Source organism: Aphelocoma coerulescens, chromosome 12 (assembly GCF_041296385.1).
Source record: "Aphelocoma coerulescens isolate FSJ_1873_10779 chromosome 12, UR_Acoe_1.0, whole genome shotgun sequence".
Taxonomy (NCBI): Eukaryota; Metazoa; Chordata; class Aves; order Passeriformes; family Corvidae; genus Aphelocoma; species Aphelocoma coerulescens.
The window spans coordinates 8,804,509-8,823,644 of record NC_091026.1 but is presented as its reverse complement, the minus strand read 5'-3'; the positions used below and the strand labels follow the sequence as shown (position 1 = coordinate 8,823,644).

Genomic DNA, 19,136 nt, shown 5'->3' with positions numbered 1-19,136 from the left:
TGGAAAGCAAGGGGTGACAAGCAGCGACCCCCTGCACCTGCTTGATGCCGGGGCAGCGGGAGTTCATCAATTTTCCTGTCTCCATGGGAGAGGCACCTTGGGAGGACAAGGATGCCTTCACTGAACTAGGAGGGAGGCACAGCTGGTGCAATGCCAGGGAGTGCCTTTATCCAGGAGGCAGGGAGGAGGCAGAGGAAGAGGGCTAAGTTGGGAAGTGGCACCCAGAGCTCTGTAGTGATCCCGTGTCTCGGCAAGGGCTGGAAGCAGAAGGAGGCAGAAGAGCTCAGCCGGACAATCCTGAGCTCTGGACACTTTGTCCTCAGCGCCATGAACCTCCTTCTTCCCCAGGCCCTGGGATCTGCTCCTGTGCTGCTCCTGCACTGCTGAGGTCACTCACAGGCACTGCTCCGGCCTGAGAAACAGCAAAGCCAGCTGGGAGTGTGACAGCTGTGCTGGTCTGGGCACGGGTATGAGGCAAAGCACCCGGGTGTCGCTGGGCTGGGATCAGTGCCCAGGCTGGGCTTGGCAGCGCCCGTCTGCTCCTGGAGGGCTGAGGGCACTGCTCTGGCCTGGCCCTGGCCCTGGCCCTGGCCCTGGCCTGGGGGGCCCTTGACCTTCCTGCTTTCCCTTGGAGCCCCCAGGGATGAGCCAGAGCTCAATGGCCCCAGCCTGACCAGCCAGTCAGGACTGGAGCCTTCCCGTGCCTCCCCAGAAGCTGAGGCCATCAGCCCCAGCTCACAAACGCTGCCTAACGGGGTTTGCCAAGAGTTTTTCCTATCAGATCTTGCAAAGGATTTCCAAAGTAACACTGCTTGGCAGCTTCTTCAAGGAAGAAACATGACACGCTTCTCATCATAAAAAAACGTTTATTGCTTTACTTTCACTTTTTTTCTTTTGGCGTCCTTATGCTTCTTTCGGCATTCCAGAAAATAGTGAAAATCTAATGTATTATTAGGAGAAGTCTCTGAATCCACTCTTAGGAGAAGTCTCTAAATTCACTGTTTCTCTTGAACACTTTCTTTACATGCAGTTAAGTAGCTGGTCCTGTAACATACAGAGATTTAGTGGTTTACCTGAGTGACATCACAACCAGTATACTAAACCACTTTTGTTCTCTGGTAATTACAAAGTTTCAGGCTCTTGTCCAGGTCCTGAATTAATTTCTCATGCAGATTCATAGCCGTGTTCCCTCCTCATGCTCAGCTTTCAGCCACAGTTACCAGGGAACAGACGTTACCTACTCACCTCAAGCAATAATCTACGTCTGTCTTCCCAACCCTCTTTTTCTTCACTGGGCTCTGTTGATCTACAAAATAACCTTGGGCCTTCTGCACAAAACAAAGAACCAATTAAAAGGGTTAAGCACGTCTGATTATGCTGCTGCTTGGAACACTCATGAGCAACACAGCAATAAAGTCAGCAGCCCTATCCTTCGCGTCCTTCCTATTCCCTTCCCCCCACCACCACACGTGGGCTCCAACAGAAATGTTCTGTGTTCCAGCCTCGTGTACTACGAAGAATGAAAGGCAGCAGCAGTTCTCCTGAAGGCGCTGAAATCTAGATTGCAGTGAAATAGCAGCTGTTCCAGTAAAAGCTCAACACCGGGAGCCTACATCTCCCCGCAAAACTGATGGCTGCGGACGACTGAGATCTCCATTTTAACACACGCTGTAAATCAGACAGGCTGGAAGCACACAGGACAGTAACTGTATGAACACATCAGTACATTGCATCAGAGTTACCTAGTAAGTCTCAAGAAACAAACATCCTTTAAGCCTGTCCTAAAACTGTGTTCTATCACATGTAACAAGCCATCCTTTTGTGGATGTGGAATGTTTTAGGGCTGTGTATGTTTTCTTTTGTGGTTGTTTTCTTTGTTTTTAAATACAAAATTCACTGGATTCAGAAGAGAAAAACCAAGATTCATGAGGGCAAAGAACCACACAGGCTGCGTATGTGGCTGATAAGAATACTCAACATTCTTAATGATGACAGCAGAAAGACATCTTACCTTGTGCACACACCTTGTACAATTCTGTTTTACAGTTACGACTGTTGGTTTTACCACGGGCAAAATATCCATGCAAAGGGTAACTCAGGTGTTACAACATGAGATAGTTTGGTTTAAAAATTCAACTTTCTGATTATGTCACACTAAACTTTTCCCAGTAACACTTACTTCTGCATCTCCTGAACTTGCGTCTTTTTTCAACATCTCATCCACTTCAGCTTAATTTTCCTCCTCGGAATCGAATATTATGTGTTTGTGCTTTCCTGCTGGCTGCTTATCCTAGGACTCAACTGAAGTCAAACACATCAAATACTTGCTGCCCTCAGACATGATTCTCTGAAAGACATTTCCATGACACAAAAAGAGGAATCTGCTATTCCTCTTGCAACTCTACAGGTATCCCAGGGATGGGGTATGCAGCCTTTTGTATACTCTCAAAAGAAAACTGGCAATGTCATCAGAAATTCCAGACTGATTTTAAAGCATCTTGCTCCACGTGTATTAATTACCCTCTTCCTTGTACTGTGGTAGTACCTTGTATTGAGGCAGAAGTTGTGAGTATAATTACCAAATTAGAAAGAGCTCCTTGAATGAGTTTCTTCTGTAATTAATTCTCTCTCTCTGTGTCTCCCTTCCAGAGCTGCCAGCCTCCTCTGGTTGTCCTGGAGCTATTTCTCTATTGTACTGGGCTCTTTTGAGGCAGCAGCATGAAGACAAAGCTCCTTATCTTCCAGAAGGCTTGTCTTCCCATTCCCACCTTTATTACCTTCACATTCTGGATTTTTTTTGCTTGTATTCCTCTTAAATGTTTTGGAAAGCAGTTTTGGGCTCTTCAGCTGCTGTTTAATGTGTTCCTGAGCCCCTGCAGCATCACTGTCCGTGTCACTGCTCCCATCACTCTGATCAGTACTGGCAGCAGCAGCTCCATGCTCTGAGTTTTGGTCTTGTAGAGAACTCACACCTTTGTTCTTCCCTTGCAAATGAGGCCTGGAGCCAGCTGCTGAGGAGACAGCAGCTGACAGTTCCTTGTGCTGTTCACAAGGCATTTTGTGTCTCTTTTTGCTGCTGACTTCAATTGAACATGATGGATGGTTCTTTGGCTGATTTTTGGATGACTCCTCCGCACAGTAAGATGTACAAGCTTCAAGTCCCAAGCTTTCTACAGACTTCCTCTTTAACCCAGTGCTGTCCTTATTTAACTCTTTTACACAAAGGGACCCCATTCCTCTGAAGGGCTGATATTTCAAATGTGAATTATTTTGTCCCTTGGAGCTTTCCTCAACAGCATCCTCCTCCCCTGCTAAAATATCAGCCAGAACATCTTCAGGACAGATGCTTTTTTTTTTTAACTGCAGGATGAAATTTAGACTGAGGGCTTTATGAACAGGCTGAATTCTGCAGGAAAGGACAGCAAAGAATTCTTTTTTGTGTCATGACCATAAGCCTTTAAACAACTGACTTGCAGTGTAAAACAAGTCACACAAACTTAGTGCAGGATTTACTTGGGGGATTCAGTAAATTAAGCCTGACAGAGAAGTAAAAATTAAGACTGTTAAGCAACTGTTTTTCCATATGACAAAAGGAAGGGAATTGTGTCCAAGCCCAAACAATTAGAAAAGGATATTTTATATTTTTGTTGATTCCTGAGGTGCAGGATAGGCAAGACTCTGCCAAATTTTCCAGAAACCCATTTCTAAAAGAAAAGAAAAACAATCAGTGTTAAAAAAAAAAGACAAAGTGGAAGGAATTCTGGAATAAAACAAATGTTTATTCTAAATAACAAAAACATTAATAAAGAATTACATGTGATGGATTCTTTTTTGTTTATTCTCTCTAGTGAGCCCTACCATGCAACTTGGCCAGCCTCCTTCTCAAAAAACCAAACAAACCAAAGCCAACCAAAAAACTAAATTTCAACAACCTACAAATAAAGAGTGATAATAAAGAACTAAATTGCTTTACAAGTGCTGTTTTTAACATAGGGCTCTGGTTTATGAATAAACAGTGGTACCTACAAAGACAGAATCACTATTATTTTGCTTTTTCCTCCTTTCCCACAAAAAAAAAATTAAAAATCCCTCCGAAACCATTCTATGCTTTAGCAAACAGTTTTGTAAACTTTGTAGTAAATATAAGTTTTGTTGCCTAAATCTGGATGTCCAATGACTTTATTCTTAATTTTGTAAGCATGTGCAGACCCTGATCCTGTGTTGAAGCCCAACCCAGCCACCAAAAGTTATGTGGTGTATAGCAATCAGTCACACATTCCCTTAACAAGCTTTTAAGGGTGACACAGAGATATTCCCAATATAAATGAGGAACGAAACATTTCCTCATTTCACATGCAAGAGAGGACAGAATGATCGTTATTGTTTCCAGTCACTGCAAAGAACGACAGGACCCTTCTCCAGGTCTACACGTGAGGTATTTCCTCAGAATGCTTTTCACAGCTTGGACTGTCACCCTGAATAATGAAGTTTCTTTATAAGCATAAATTTGGCACGAATTTAGATGCAATGAGCTTGCTTTTCGTAGTTTTACTTCTCTTATGCATCTACCCCACCATACCTTATGATCTCGCACCTCTGTACCTGGTACTGCTCTCATGTGGAAATCCACAACTCCAGTCTTTTTCAGTGATTCCAACAGACACATTTGGTCATTTCTCTGTGGTTTTTCTTTCTGCAGCTTTGCTTCCTCCCTCTCTGTGGCCAGCCTGTACCAGAAAGTACATCACACATGGAAAAAGGTCTGCCCAGATGCAGAATTGGAGCTGGCAGTGATCCCCTCCCACAGAACAGCAACCACTCACTACTCAGAGAATTAACACTCATCACCTTCAAGAGAATAATGATGCAAAACATGTTGCAGCATAAAACACACATCAACAGCCCACCCGAGTCTACAAAAACTGAAAGAATAACAGCGTAGAAAATGGAAGTACAGCCATAATATTATCAGATAAGCAGAAAAAAGGTAATTTTAGCAACAGCATACATTTGGAAAGATTGGTTTCTACCTGTGCAAAAAGCTTTCTTTGGCCAACTCAATTTGCAGGGTCCCCCCTTTCCATTTTGTTTTATTTAAAATTGACATGCCTGCAAAACAAAGAGATGAGAAATGAGTCTTTTCTATGTTAACAAAAAGCACACCACAGACCTCACTACGCCTCCTTCTATGACAACCTGAGGCTCCCCCAGCATGACCTTATACCTCACTGCTCACTTGGGTTAGGGTTGCATCTGAAAGGGCCAATACCGAATCTTAAACCAGGTCTCCATCCAAAACTGAAGTGCTCGCTTCAGAAGTGCCTCATGGCAGCATTCCCCACACACAGGGGCACATTACAACAGAAGCTTGCATCAGCTCTTCTCTCCTCTTACATAAGTCAATTTCAATGGTTTATAGACCTGATAGAAGCATTTGAAGTACATTTTCTTTTCATGAAAGGCTTACAGCAAACAAAGAGATTGTCCAGAGAAGCTGTGGCTGCCCCATCCCTGGAAATGTTTAAGGCCAGGTTGAACAGGGAGCAACCTGGGATAGTGGAAGGCATCCCTGCCCATGGCAGGGGGTGGAACGAGATAATCTTTAAGGCCCCTTCCAAGCCAGACCCTTCTACAAGTCTCTGAAACTCCCAAATCACCTACTTCAGTCACAAGGAATCTTTTCAATCTGCTCACAGCAATTTCTGAAAAATGCCAGCAAAGCAGCTTCCATAAAACTGCAGCTTAAAGAAAAGAGAATCAACCTGACAACAGAATGAAAAAGGCTCTACTGTGACCACAGCTGGATGTGACAACATGAGATGAATTATCAGCACTGTAACCTGCCTCAAAAACGTAAGTAGCCAAAATACAAAAAAGTACTTACACTTTCTCAGATCTGCATCAGAAATGTTGACACTGATGTAGGCAAAAGTTTTCGTAGGGTTCCCTGTTGAATGACAAACATTAAGTTAATTTCCACGTAGTTTCAAGGTTTCCTTTAAAACTGACCTGTGTCTGAAGCAGAAATTCCATTTCACATGCCAAATAGAAAAGGAATTAATTTTTAAAAGAGGAAAAAAACCTGTTAGCCAGATCATCTTTTCTGGTAATGATCTCTGCCTCCAAAACACGCTCAAATTTGCCAAATCTTTCTTCCAGTTCAGCCTTGGAAACCGTATGGCCAAGCCCTCCAATATACAAACGTTTGGAACCTGTTCCTTCTCCATGCTCCGAAGTCAAGGTGTGACACCCAGAACACACGCTCTGTTTCTCTGCAAGGAGGCAAAACAGATCAATGACACAGAAGTTAACGTGATTAGAACAACGAATCAGGGGCAAATCAGCGCATTAGAAAGCCGTGAAGAACCCTATAAGCAGAGCACTCATTGATTTGCAGTAGGCAACACGCTCTGCTCCAGCGCAGCGACAGCAAATCCCGCGCTGCTGCAGGAAACCGGGGTTCAGGCGTTGGGGTTTTTTTTAAACCATGAACCATATAACCAAATGCGCGAGAGTAAGTGCAAACGGCTCTTTGCAGTATAACCCAAGGGTTCCCTATGGAGGGAACGCGAGCCGCCCACAGCCCAACTCTCCCCTCCCGGGAGATGCCGAGGGAGCCCCGGACTGAGGAGCCCCGCCAGCCCCGCAGGCGGCTCCGGCCCTGCCTCACCGCCGCCATGCGCAAGCCCGCAGCGCCACCAGCTTACCTTCCCCCTCGCAACTCTCCCCAGCCGCACTCGAAAAAAGGGTTCCGCCTCCTGGGGCCGCTGGATTCTGATCGGCTGTTCGTGTCTGCCGCGTTCCTGTTTCCGGCCGGTTAAGTGTGGTGGGAGCACAGGGGCTGGCTCGTGTAACAGCGGACGCTTTGAACGTAACTAACCAGGAAGAAAAGCAGGGGTGTTTTCCGGAACACGTGAGCAAAAATTAACGTAACCAAGGGAACAGCCGACAAAGCAAGGCTTTTTCCTTTCATTTGTAATAAAGAACTCGGGAATTATCCCCCAGCAGCTCTGTTGTTTGACCAGGAAGGGGAAGGAAGGCGCGGCCAGCGTCCCCCGCTCGGGCAGCAGCTGTGGTAGCGCCCAGGCTCGCGGGTTGGCGCGCGGTTCGAACGGCGCGGGGCTGCCGGGGCCGCATCAGAGCGCTCCGACCGCTCCTCGCTCCGTGCCAGGGCCGCGTCGGAGCGCTCCGACCGCTGCTCGCTCCGTGCCGGGGCTGCCGGGGCCGCATCAGAGCGCTCCGACCGCTCCTCGCTCCGTGCCGGGGCTGCCGGGGCCGCGTCGGAGCGCTCCGACCGCTCCTCGCTCCGTGCCGGGGCTGCCGGGGCCGCGTCGGAGCGCTCCGACCGCTCCTCGCTCCGTGCCGGGGCTGCCGGGGCCGCGTCGGAGCGCTCCGACCGCTCCTCGCTCCGTGCCGGGGCCGCGTCAGAGCGCTCCGACCGCTCCTCGCTCGGTGCCGGGGCCGCCTCGGAGCGCTCCGACCGCTCCTCGCTCGGTGCCGGGGCCGCCTCGGAGCGCTCCGACCGCTCCTCGCTCGGTGCCGGGGCCGCCTCGGAGCGCTCCGACCGCTCCTCGCTCCGTGCCGGGGCCGCCTCGGAGCGCTCCGACCGCTCCTCGCTCCGTGCCGGGGCCGCGTCAGAGCGCTCCGACCGCTCCTCGCTCCGTGCCGGGGCTGCCGGGGCCGCGTCGGAGCGCTCCGACCGCTCCTCGCTCCGTGCCGGGGCTGTGTCAGAGCGCTCCGACCGCTCCTCGCTCCGTGCCGGGGCCGCGTCAGAGCGCTCCGACCGCTCCTCGCTCGGTGCCGGGGCTGTGTCAGAGCGCTCCGACCGCTCCTCGCTCCGTGCCGGGGCCGTGTCGGAGCGCTCCGACCGCTCCTCGCTCGGTGCCGGGGCCGCGTCGGAGCGCTCCGACCGCTCCTCGCTCCGTGCCGGGGCCGTGTCAGAGCGCTCCGACCGCTCCTCGCTCCGTGCCGGGGCCGCCTCGGAGCGCTCCGACCGCTCCTCGCTCGGTGCCGGGGCCGTGTCGGAGCGCTCCGACCGCTCCTCGCTCGGTGCCGGGGCCGTGTCGGAGCGCTCCGACCGCTCCTCGCTCCGTGCCGGGGCTGCCGACTGCGCTGCTTGGACACTCCTCCCGCCTTCGCGGCATCTCTGGCACCTGCGAGCCTCGGTGCGGGGCAGCACTGGCTCCTCGGACGAGTCGCGATTTCAGCATCGCCCTGCGAGGTCGGAAGGTCCAGTTCGGTTCTCACAAGCGCTCCAAGGCGCTTCCCAGCTCCTCTTGTGGCAGCATAACATCAAATAGTCGGGGGTATAAACGGGCAGGTACGTAGAAAGGTGAAAAATGTGATGTTAACGCACAAACATTTATAAATATACACGTATATACACGCGTATGATATACGACAGAAGTGTTTGTAAAAGTTCTGTTTTGCTTAATTAAAGTGTAGGGTTTTTCTCCCAGATATAAAGCTCTCTCAAGTCATAATTAGTGCTTGAGTCTTCTGCAGTCTGGTGAAATCCTTGAGTTCAAGTAGCTGCACGTACGTTGTCTTGTGTTGCTGCTGTTAAAAGAGGGACCAGCTGACCTGGTCAAAGTTCAGGCTGTTTGTGCTTTTCTTTTTCACACCATACTCTTTATTATGACTGTGACTTTCTTGACTGTATCCAGTTAAAAAAAAAATCTGGTGATGACTGGATGATTATTTAGTTGTAGATACTTCCTTTATTCACTAAACAAGTCTTTGATGCAAAGCATGCTTTGGATGTTGTTTTCTTATATGTGTTATAAAGGCACTATTTCTTACTAAATAAATAAATTCCTATTTCCCCCTCATCCCCTTTTACTGAACTATGCTAGTGTGGAACTTGCACATAGAGTAGGGGTGGTTTAAAACCACACAAAACTAAATGTTGGGTTTTTCCTGGTCAAAATTATTACTACATTAGTTTTGAGCTGCATAATATCTCCCACAGACTTTTGAATGTGTTGTAGCTAGGCTGAATGTCAGTTTATTATCTTTCCTGAAAACAGAGGTTTATCTATTTTTTAAGTTACTGGTGAAGTGTCTTTGCAATTTGTGTCTCTTTACTGCTGTTTACTCTGAAGGCAGATTGTGTTAGGAACAGTGTTAGGAGCAGCTGTGCCTCGTCTGACCAGGTGAGTCGTTAGGTCAATTGGTCAAAGCTGAGTTCAATTTTTATCTCTGATTGCAATTCCTTTTTACCTGTGGAGCAGCTTGTTGTTCTATTACAGCAAATGTAAAACAGCTGGATGTGCTTCTGGATCAAATTAGGACTAATTAAAAAGGTTCTTAAAGCCCTTGACTCCATTAGATCCCTGATTTAAGGTCTGTCTCTGGAGGCTGTGCACTGGTCTGTATCTTCAAACAGTTACCTAATGGTATGCTTGTATTGTTAAAAAATTAATCCCTTGTTTGTTTGTTCCTGAGAAAAATCCTTATTTTGTTTTATGCAGTAACACTGATCCTGAGAAATGGACAAGAGCGTTTATCAAGCTTATGAAGATGAAATCCAGGCACTGGAAGAAGAAATTAGGCTATTGACAGAAAAGTATGAAGATACCTGACAAGAATCCACTTTTTTTTTCTGGTGAGGGGATACTGAAGACAATGTATGCCTTTTTTTCATTTGTTAGATTAACAGAGTTTCTTTGTCAAAATTGTTTGGGATAAGCTTTTGCCTCTATGTTAGGACTTTCTTTGTGTTAGTAAATGTAAACTCAGTGGATAAAGTAAGTCACTTAGATGAGTAAAGGCATCTTAGGGTCCCTTTTGTTGCACGTTTCTCAAAATGGACACTTGCACCTCCAGACTTGGAGTAAAAGCTGTGTCTACCTGGCAGTGAATGGAAAGAGTTTATGTAAGTTAGAATAGTTTACTGTTTCCAGCAATGTGGTCCAACTGAAATTTGACTCCTTGAAAACTGATTTGGGTCTGAAAACCATCAGATCCTATTCCCAATGCCTTTTATTTAATGATATTGATGTACTGACATGGAAAAACAAGTTATGTCTGGGTATTTTGCCCTTTCGATTTTATTTTTTTTTTCCATTCTAGAAAATCATTCCAAAGAGAAACTCAGGAAGAAACCAAGGGACAGGAATATCTATCAGACCTGAAAGCTCAACTTGAAAGTCTAGGGACAGATCTCTCATTTTTCATGACATTTACTGGTTTTCAATTCACAAGCCATTCCAAGAAAACAGTGGAAAAAAAGTAAGCAGTTTTGTGCTCTTTACTGAGCATCCTGGCTGCAGTTCATCTGCAAACTGTGTTCTACTGTTCATCTGTGTTCTACTTCACTGTTAGCAGAAAGACAATTAGATTTTTGATATTTGAAATACAGTAAGATTTGGTTCATTGACAAAACAGTTTCTGAGTAAATGTAGTGCTTTGCTTAGTGGGAAAGTGACAGACTACTATTGTGGTTTGCACAGGGGGAAAGTGGAGTTAGTTGTTGGGGTTTTTAAACATGTTAAACTTCTTTACATGAGGAATTGTATCAGTTGGTACTTTAAATATGATTAAGGGAAGAAATGCAGTAGTCATTGAATAGAAGTGTAATTGATTATTTTGTTAACTTGATTTTATAACAGCTGAAAACAGGACAGTGCAGAAGCACAGATTATCAGGGAAATGTCACTCCCTGTCTTTTCAATTGGAATTCCAGCTTCTTGAAATGCAGGTAAGGGTTAATGTATGTTTGAAAAAAAATCAACTACCAAACAAACAAAACTTCAAATGGACAAATGTCAGTACTTCCTTTTCCAGGTGATACCTTTAACTGTTTCATCCAAGTTTCAGTGAGTTCTTTGGACTCTTTAACATCTTTGGAACTTTGGAATTCTGCGTGCATCCATGCAAGATAGTTCTGAAGGTCTGGTTTAGTGTTTAGCCACAAAATGGTTACCATAGAATGATTTAGGTTGGAAAAAACCTTCAAGATCAAGTCCAGCTATTGAGCCAGCACTGCCAAGTCTCTATCACCCTTCCTTCCCAAAACATGGTCCCTGCAGGATGCTCTTGCAGACTAACACTGAGGTAAAGCCCTGAGAGCACTTGGTGTCCCTCAGTTCTGTCAGGTACCTGCTGGGGCCTCATCCTGACCCTGCACAGCTTTCATCCCACACAAATCATTCTCCTATAGTCACATATCTTATTCTGGAAACTGGAAAATGCCAAATGTTACCTCTCTGGAAGAAGCTGGGGAAAAGCTAAACCACTACAAACATGAGCAGCTCTTTGTTGGTTTGGGTTTTTTTCCTTTTTTTCCTACATTTTTGTGTGCTTAGTTAATGTGAGTACTCATTGCAGCACTGCCCACAAGTTACACTGATTGCTGGTTTTCTGGGAGGGAGCTCTTTCATAAGACTCTATTCTTAGCACAGAATTTAGGGTGCTAAGCAGAAGAAGACAGCTACTACCCCAGTTTGGAATAGTATTTTTCTAACACTGTTGCACTTTGTAGTAGTATTTCTAATATCAGGAAAACTTGATTTTCAGCTCAGCTTTGAAGTTGTTGATTTTTTTGGCTTGTTTTGTTTTGGGGTCTTTTTTTAACTTAATGACATGGGACTGAGAGTAAACAGTAAAGATGTCCTTCCTATTCTTTAGAAAAGCCATATTATTAATTTGGGAATTGAATATTGAGGTAGTCACACATGGATTTTATCCTTGAAACTGCAGCAGTTCAGCTGAACGAGCAACCTCTGAAGTCCATTTGTGACTTGAAACTTGTGGTCTTTGTGATGCCTCTTTACATTTGCTTGTATGAAACTGCACTTAGCCTTGAGTGGGGACATGGCCCACACCAGTTATGCAGCTTGGTGAGATGAATGTTTCTCTCTCAGCTGCATCTCCTGCAGGATGATGACATCTTTTGGTGGCAGTGGAGCTCAGGGGGGTAACCACGTGTTGAATTTACCGCCGACGGCATCGGTGGTGCTTAAAGCCATTGCACCACTGTGCGGCAGCACTTGGCTGCCTAATGCCTAAAATTTGGGCTACTTTTGAGTGCTGATGAGGTCCCCATAGTGAGTGAGATAGGGAATTCCAGGTGTATATATACTTTAAAACCCCCATTTCAGTTGTAAAAGTATAATTTTGAGCTAATTTTTGCATGTGTTTTTTTTGTTTTTTTTTTTTTTTTTTCTAGAAGTACATTGTATTCCAAATAACCTGCACTAACATTGGCATGGGCAGGGTAGTACACAGTTACAACCAGTTTCACCTGTCATGAGGAGTAAAAGGTGACAGCTATTTTTGGGAAGTGCCCAGCAGGTAACAAGTCTATTGGTATGCAGCAGAAGATTAGGAAATTTTTTTCACACTGCTAACTGTAGCTTTTTATTCTAGTAGTGAAGTCACAATAGAGTTAACTCAGCTCTGTGGTATTAGAGGAGGACATGTGCAATGGGCTTGAAAATCAGACAGAACAAGTCTAAGCCTTTTGAGAGAGCAATCACTTAAAAAGTTTCTTTCATGGCAGGAGCTTTCCTTTTAAATCTCTTTATTTGGCCCTACAATGGCATTTTGGCATGTTAGTAACCTACCCATTGGCCAGCCAGTCCCTTCAGAAAGTGGCACATTAGCTTGTGACTGCTGGCAGCTTTTCCACAACTCCATCCCCCTGTTGAACCTTCTACTCTAAACCTAAAATGATTTTTCCTGATGTTATTTAGTCCATCCACTGATCTTTGTAGTGCCTTGCTTTGCTTTTCCCATCTTGAGTGATGGCAGTGTTAGCAGGGCTTCTGTCCAATCAGTTCAGGGACTGCTGAGATGTGTGTGCAGTTAACTCCAGCTTTCCTCTCTGGCCATTCCCATTTGCCCGTAGTGACTTGGTATTAGAAGTTTAATGTGAGGCACTTGCTATGGGCTTCAAACCATGATTTTAAGCTCTTTCATTCACTATCATCTAATCCATTACTTTGGTATGTTCAAGAATGCATAGAAAAAACAATTCTTTTATGGCTTCATTTCTTCTCTTTGTCCTTCTTTTCTCATTCTTTAAGAGCTTATTAGTTAATTTAGAATATATCATGCACGTGTTCCTGAGTAACAGTTATTGTCAAAAGGGACGCGATTTTGAGACAAAACTATAGTTATTAAAATAAATTTTTTAAGAAAGGAAAACTATCAGATAAAACCTTATATTTGGCTTTTCTAGTATATGTGGCAGCTAAAGGTTGTGTTGGAAAATGAGAAGAATCTTAAAGAAGTGGAATTGATGTGGAAGGAAGCAATGAACCTTCCTTTATATGTATATATTCTCTATGCTGACAAACTCGGGTATTATTCCAAAAGCATTGTTGTGTGGGTAATAGTGCTACTGTTGAAATGAAAGAAACTGTTCACACACATGAACTGTGGTTTAAAAGATGCTATTTCAAGGATTGTAGTGCTTAGCAGCATTTATATATACTTTTTTCTACTTTAGGTGCAAATAGACACATTTTTGTCTTTGCTAAAGAAATTTCTAAAATATTTTGTTGTTACTTCTCCAATCTAGAACAATGAGAAAGTGTCTGCTGTTGTTAGTGACCTCAGCATTGTAATGGAATCCAGAGAAGATTCAGATGTGAGCAAGTTTGTGTCAAGGTAAGGTGGAATTTTTTGCTCAAGGAAAGTTATTGTATGGGATATGGGATACTAAATGCAGTACTGAGTTTTGATGTAAATTGCTGGCAGTCATTGTCTTTATTATGTGATGTGTCCTTAGCCCAACCTGAAAACTCCCAATCCTTTATCTGTATCCTGGAGAGAAGATGAAAAGCATATAACTTTTATGATCTGGAAGGACCGTTACAAATTCATGTTAAACTGAGCCAGGTTTTGGATTATAATGTGTTTTAGCTGTTTGAAGAGAAAAGTAATCCCAGCTATTGCATTTTAATTAATTGTTCCTCAGGTGTGTGAGCTGCAGATGTGCAATGTGGGTAATGCCTAAAGTGCACATCCAGAACCCCTCTCCAGTATTTGCCTGTTTCTGATTCTCAACTCTCAATTCCATTTCTCTTCTTGGCATCAGAATTTATTTCACTGATATCTTAAAACCCATATAATTTAAAAACATGGAATAGCATATTTGCACAATGGCTTAAGAAAATTAACATACTAAAATGTATGAATGAATGCTGGTTTTTTTATTATCTTCTGGAATATGCCAACTTCTTGTGGTAACATGATGAGTAAATGATCAAATTACTTGTCTGCAGTATTCCACTGGATTCTGCTAGCAGGCTGTTCTGAGAACAAATTTATTATTACTAGGTAGGTGATTTTATCTTATTCCTGTTTTTTAAGTAGTTTCTTTTGTTTTGTATTATTGTTTGGTCTTGGAGAGGGAGAAGGAGGGTCAACAGGTGAAGAGACAGTTACCTCAGGCTTCAGTAGTCTGTACTGAAAACTCAACTTTTCACTTAAGAACTTTGAGATTGCCATATAAATCTACTAAAGCTAGTGGTGTAACTGGGAAGAGTAGTTGACTGCTCTCACAAAGTGGGATTTAGAAGAGGAAATTGCCCTGTTTAATTAATGAGTATTGTATGACAGCAGAAGTGTATTGGAACTTAAGAGTCATGCTGGAAAGGAATGAGTTGAAGTAGTGGCAGACTTTATTTCATCCTGGCTGGAGCACTGCTGTCTTGTCCCTGTCTCTTCTCCCTTTTCACCTTGTGCCAGTATTCATAAATAAGCACAAGTTTTCATAAATGATAGAAGATGCCAACAAAGCAAGCAGTGCTTTCTCCTGAGCCTCTCTTTGTACGTGCCATCTCTTGGCATTGTGTCCCTAGCTACCCTTGCAGCCACGTGGCCAATAGGACCCATGGGGTCATTATGTTGAAAAAATACTTTGGGGGGGGTTCCTTGTTCCCCCACAACACTTTCAAATTTCATTTTTCCTATGTGCCTTGTCCTGGCCACAGTGGGTGCTGCCAAAGGAAGGCAGTGAGGACATGGCTGGGGTGGGGCTGATGCTGGCGGTGCCTGTTTGAGAGCACCTCACTGTTCCATTGCCTGATTCTGGGATCTCCCTTTAGGGCTTGTTTTCTCAATCCCCTTGCTATGCTAGTCGTTATTTCTTTCTCCAACTTGTCATTTGCTCATGTCCAGTTTCAGACTTTCCCCAGCTTCCCTTTGTTCTTTAGTCTGCTCCTAGAATCTTGATTCCTACCTCTTCCCTCCTTTTCCCTCCATTCCTGACCAGCTGAATCTGGTCTCCTGATGTTTGTTCATTTTCAGCCTCCCTACCAGTTTGTTTTCTTCTTTTGCTTCCTTGGCCCAGTCTTGCCAAATCCATTATCTAGTTCTGTTCTGTTTTGTCTCCCGGCTGGATTTTTTTTTCCTCCTCAGTTTTCTAATTTTTTTTTGCTTCGTTTTTTTTCATAATGTCTGTCAGAAAATGGTCTTTAAGAGCAGCAGAATTAAAAACTTGGCATTCAGTTCCTGTTTTGGAAGAAAATAGGGGAATTCTAGAACACTTGAGCAACATCTTTTTGAATGAAGCAAAATTCAGCAGTCTGCAGGTACTGCTGCAATATATAAATGGTACATCTCTATATAAAAATTGTACATCTTTTAAAAGTGGGTATATCTTTATGCAATTTCTTAATTTGTGATAATAAGAGATGTATGCAAATGGCATCACAGTATTTAGTAGTCTTTTTTTGGATTGTACTTGTGTCCCCTTTGCACCAGTTATCACTTATTTTATACTGTACTAGTGTTGAGAACCACAGTATCTAAGAAAACTCTTGTCAGTACTTTTTCCCTTTTTTTGACTTGACACCCTGTTAATTGCTGAGTTAGTTAACCTTTGCATGGATTACTTAGGCAAATTGAGATTTTAAGCAGTATGAAAATTGCTCTTTTTACTAACTGACTAGTTAGAACCTATAAATCAGAGTGTAGGGTTTGGGAAATACACATTATATTAAATGCTGCATGGGCAAGGTCTCTTGCAAATGAAGGGAAGCAGGAATTCTGCCCCAAGCTTTGAGTCTTTGGTTTTCTGTGCTAATGTAGGAAGTCTTGCATTCTGCAGTGAGTTAAAATATATAAAGGAACATATTAAAGAAGGTTTAGATACTTTTACAGCAGTAAAATTTCTTATATACTCCTGTGTTTTGTTGATGGTATTTTGTGAAAGGGTGTTTGGATGAAGAGCCTGTGCTTTTAACCTGATACAGTTACTCTCTGCCTGAATATCTTTTTAGCTGGTTTTGGATGACTTTTCTGTAACATGGATGTTGGCATTGGAGATGGGTGTTTCCTGCTCCAAATGGATTTTTGTATTGCTAAATTCTTTAGAAATAAAAAAAAAGGCTTGAATTTTACCATCTGTTCTCTTAGTACCTTGTTATTTTATACCATGTTTTCTTGGTATTTTAGCATTTGTTGTAGTTGACTTCAGCAGGAGGAATTAGGCTAATTTGGGCTAACTAGGAATTACTGTTTATGGGTAGATTAAATGCTGTGAGACAGTTCACTGAACTGGTGCTCTTCTGCAGTCTCTTACTCCTTTGCCAATATGGATTTACATACAGCTGTTCTTGGCAACAGATTCCCCCTTCTAAACCACTGAATTCAGTTTTCTATCTTGAATTTAGCCACTGCTGTGTGAGAAAAGTACATACTTAGATATATTGGTTGAGTAAGTTCTGCATTTGAAACTAGTTCTTTGAGCTTCTAGCCAAAACTTTGTTTCTGTTAATGATCTAGCCTTGAAAATTTTCATTTGCTGCATCACCTAAGAATGATTTTGAGGCAAAAAAAGAAGGAAACTGAAAACAATGCTAAAACAAGGTCACAATGTTTGAGATTGTATTTTAAATAGCATAAAAGTGGATATTTATAAAAATTGCCAAGTTTTTCAAAGAGAATTTCAAGTATGTAGTTTTGTAACAAAGCATTGGGTTGCCCTGTTCCACATGTGGAGGTTGAAAAAGCCCAGTGCAGTTTGTGTGGAATCTGTTCTCCAGCCATGGAGAGGTGGGCAGTTGTTATTAAGTCTCCACAGTTCCTATAGAATGTGTAGATTTCTACATGTACCATTCCAAGTTATGGTTAAAAACAGCTCCCAGACCAGAGCCAACGAGCCTCTTTTTATAACCTACAAGAAAGGTAATTAACAAACCCAGAGAAGTCTGCTGTCTCTACAGATATGTTTAAAAGTAGCACTGAAAGGAAGGGTTACTGTATTATTCTCAGTTTGGATTGATCTGAAAATTGTCAATTGGCATAATAGCTCAAAAAGCAAAAGAGCTGTGAAAGTTTAATGATGTGGAACACTTATTTCTTGCAGGTTATTCCTCAGGATACTGCTGATACTGCACCAGAGGATGGTGTTTACATCCACGGATTATTTTTAGACGGAGCTCGCTGGGACAGGGCCAAGTCAGTAGCCAAGTGTTTTATTGTGGTTCTGGAAAGTTTTTTTCAGTGCTCAAACAAGACTGGTTTAAATATTTTAACTGATACTTTTCATATTATTGGAATAACACACCAAATTAAGTCCTCTTTCATGCATGGAAAATGGTCAAGAAAAACCAAACGAGCAAGCCAGTAGCAACCAAAAAACACCCACCAAACCCTTCAAGCCACAAACAATTACTTTGTTGCTTTCTCTCTCCAGGGGAATGTTAACTGAGCAGTATCCCAAGGTGCTCTTTGATGCCATGCCTATCATTTGGATAAAGCCAAGTGAGTATGATTTCTCTGATGTCTGAGCTATTCAACAAGAAAGTGCAACAGTGGTTTCCTTTTCTTACTGAAGATCCCTGAGGAGTACTTTTGACTGACTTACAGAGACTGAGTGTTTTACCTCCTGTGATGTAGCAGGGTTTGCCCAGGTTATTTGTAGCTCTGTGATAGCTGTCTTTCCTACTAGGAAAATAATTTTCACAACGCTTGTTTTCTTTGATTGCGAGGACTAAATCCCTGTTTTTATTTATGCACAGAATCAGGACTTACTACTGCAACTGTTGCACTTAGGTGTTAGCAAATAGGCAGTATTAAAATTTGCTACTTTTTCTGCTTGAGCCTTCTCTTGAGGTTGGATGAATTTGTTCAGACCTGCATGATTTTAGGCTTTGTACAAGTTCCATGTAAGCAGTCTGGGCATACAAAGAGTTCCTGCAGAGTTCTGTCCTTGGATATCACATGACTTGAATTGCAGTGAGGTTCTCTGGCAACTGGACCAGAATTGTTGTAGAGCTATGAAAAACTCATGCATAAGCTATGTATTACCTAGGTAGCTATTCAGATTTTACTGTGTCTTTGAGTATTGCAAAGCTGGTAGAATCACAGGAAGGCATTGAGTCCTGAGCACAAATTGTAGCTAAATTAGTTGGGTTTAAGAACCAAACAAACCACACAAGAAAACACAAGAAGCAAACCAGGTAATTTTGTTCTATTGCTTGCAAAACCATTTTGCATTTTTATTTCCCTGTAAAGGTGTTACTGTAAATACTTAACGTTTGCATGTAGATTATGTTTCTGCCAAATCGATCTGCTGAATGTAATGCATTATTTTGGGTTTTTTTGAAGCTGTAAAATGGGACATAAAGGAGTCTAATGCCTATGTTTGCCCACTCTACAAGACAAGTGAGCGCAAAGGGGTCTTATCCACTACTGGGCATTCCACCAACTTCGTCATTGCTTTGAAGCTCAGCACGGACCAGCCAGTCCAGCACTGGATCAAGAGAGGTGTAGCCTTGCTGTGCCAGCTGGATGACTGACTGTGGACAGTTCACATACAGACTTCACAACATCTTGTTCTCTTTGCTGGCTTACAGAGGAAGTGGAACTTAGTGTGTAAAAGAAACATCTGGAGGGTTTTGTATTGTAAGAGGGCATACAAATACTTTCTGACCCTCAAGCTTTTGACTTAATTGAGTATGTATTATTATTATGACCATCTTTACAATCTGTAAGCAATACAGCTGGGATTTTAGCCCTTGGGAATATTATTAAAGTGTGAACATCCATTTTGTGCATTAGTTGAGTATCACAAAATATATTTTCATGGAAAATGAAAGTAGCCTGTGCTGAGAGAAACATTACAGGTAATAAACTTGATTCTGCACTTTTGTTTTCTTTAAAAATAGTTTTCAAAA

General features: G+C 43.2%; 3 protein-coding genes and 1 pseudogene across 8 annotated transcripts in view; 2 read left to right on the top strand and 2 right to left on the bottom strand.

Annotated features, from left to right (window-relative positions):
• The window catches only part of LOC138117707 (dynein axonemal heavy chain 12-like), a 189,124-nt gene that overhangs the window by 160,521 nt on the left and 9,467 nt on the right, over positions 1-19,136 (top strand). The window lies entirely within an intron of this gene.
• Positions 857-3,441, bottom strand: LOC138117387 (nucleolar protein 8-like; annotated as a pseudogene).
• On the bottom strand, positions 3,479-6,873 carry LOC138117386 (nucleolar protein 8-like). Of its 5 annotated transcripts, none has more exons than XM_069027632.1 (6): positions 6,708-6,873; positions 6,083-6,272; positions 5,885-5,947; positions 5,031-5,109; positions 4,580-4,727; positions 3,479-3,704 (listed from the first exon to the last, which is right to left on the bottom strand). In XM_069027632.1, exons 2-6 carry the CDS (start codon positions 6,225-6,227, stop codon positions 3,564-3,566), a joined length of 576 nt encoding a protein of 191 aa, XP_068883733.1. In that variant the 5' UTR covers positions 6,228-6,272; positions 6,708-6,873; the 3' UTR covers positions 3,479-3,563. The 5 variants fall into 5 exon arrangements, 4 of the variants coding, with proteins under 4 accessions (XP_068883733.1, XP_068883732.1, XP_068883731.1 ...); XM_069027631.1 differs by lacking the exon at positions 6,708-6,873 and adding an exon at positions 6,671-6,697; XR_011154630.1 differs by lacking the exon at positions 6,708-6,873 and having other exon boundaries at positions 4,595-4,727; positions 6,083-6,468.
• LOC138117709 (dynein axonemal heavy chain 12-like) lies at positions 9,336-19,016 on the top strand. Its single transcript, XM_069028250.1, has 6 exons — positions 9,336-9,370; positions 9,474-9,607; positions 10,614-10,702; positions 13,529-13,617; positions 17,654-17,721; positions 18,568-19,016. Exons 2-6 carry the CDS (start codon positions 9,571-9,573, stop codon positions 18,756-18,758), a joined length of 474 nt encoding a protein of 157 aa, XP_068884351.1. The 5' UTR covers positions 9,336-9,370; positions 9,474-9,570; the 3' UTR covers positions 18,759-19,016.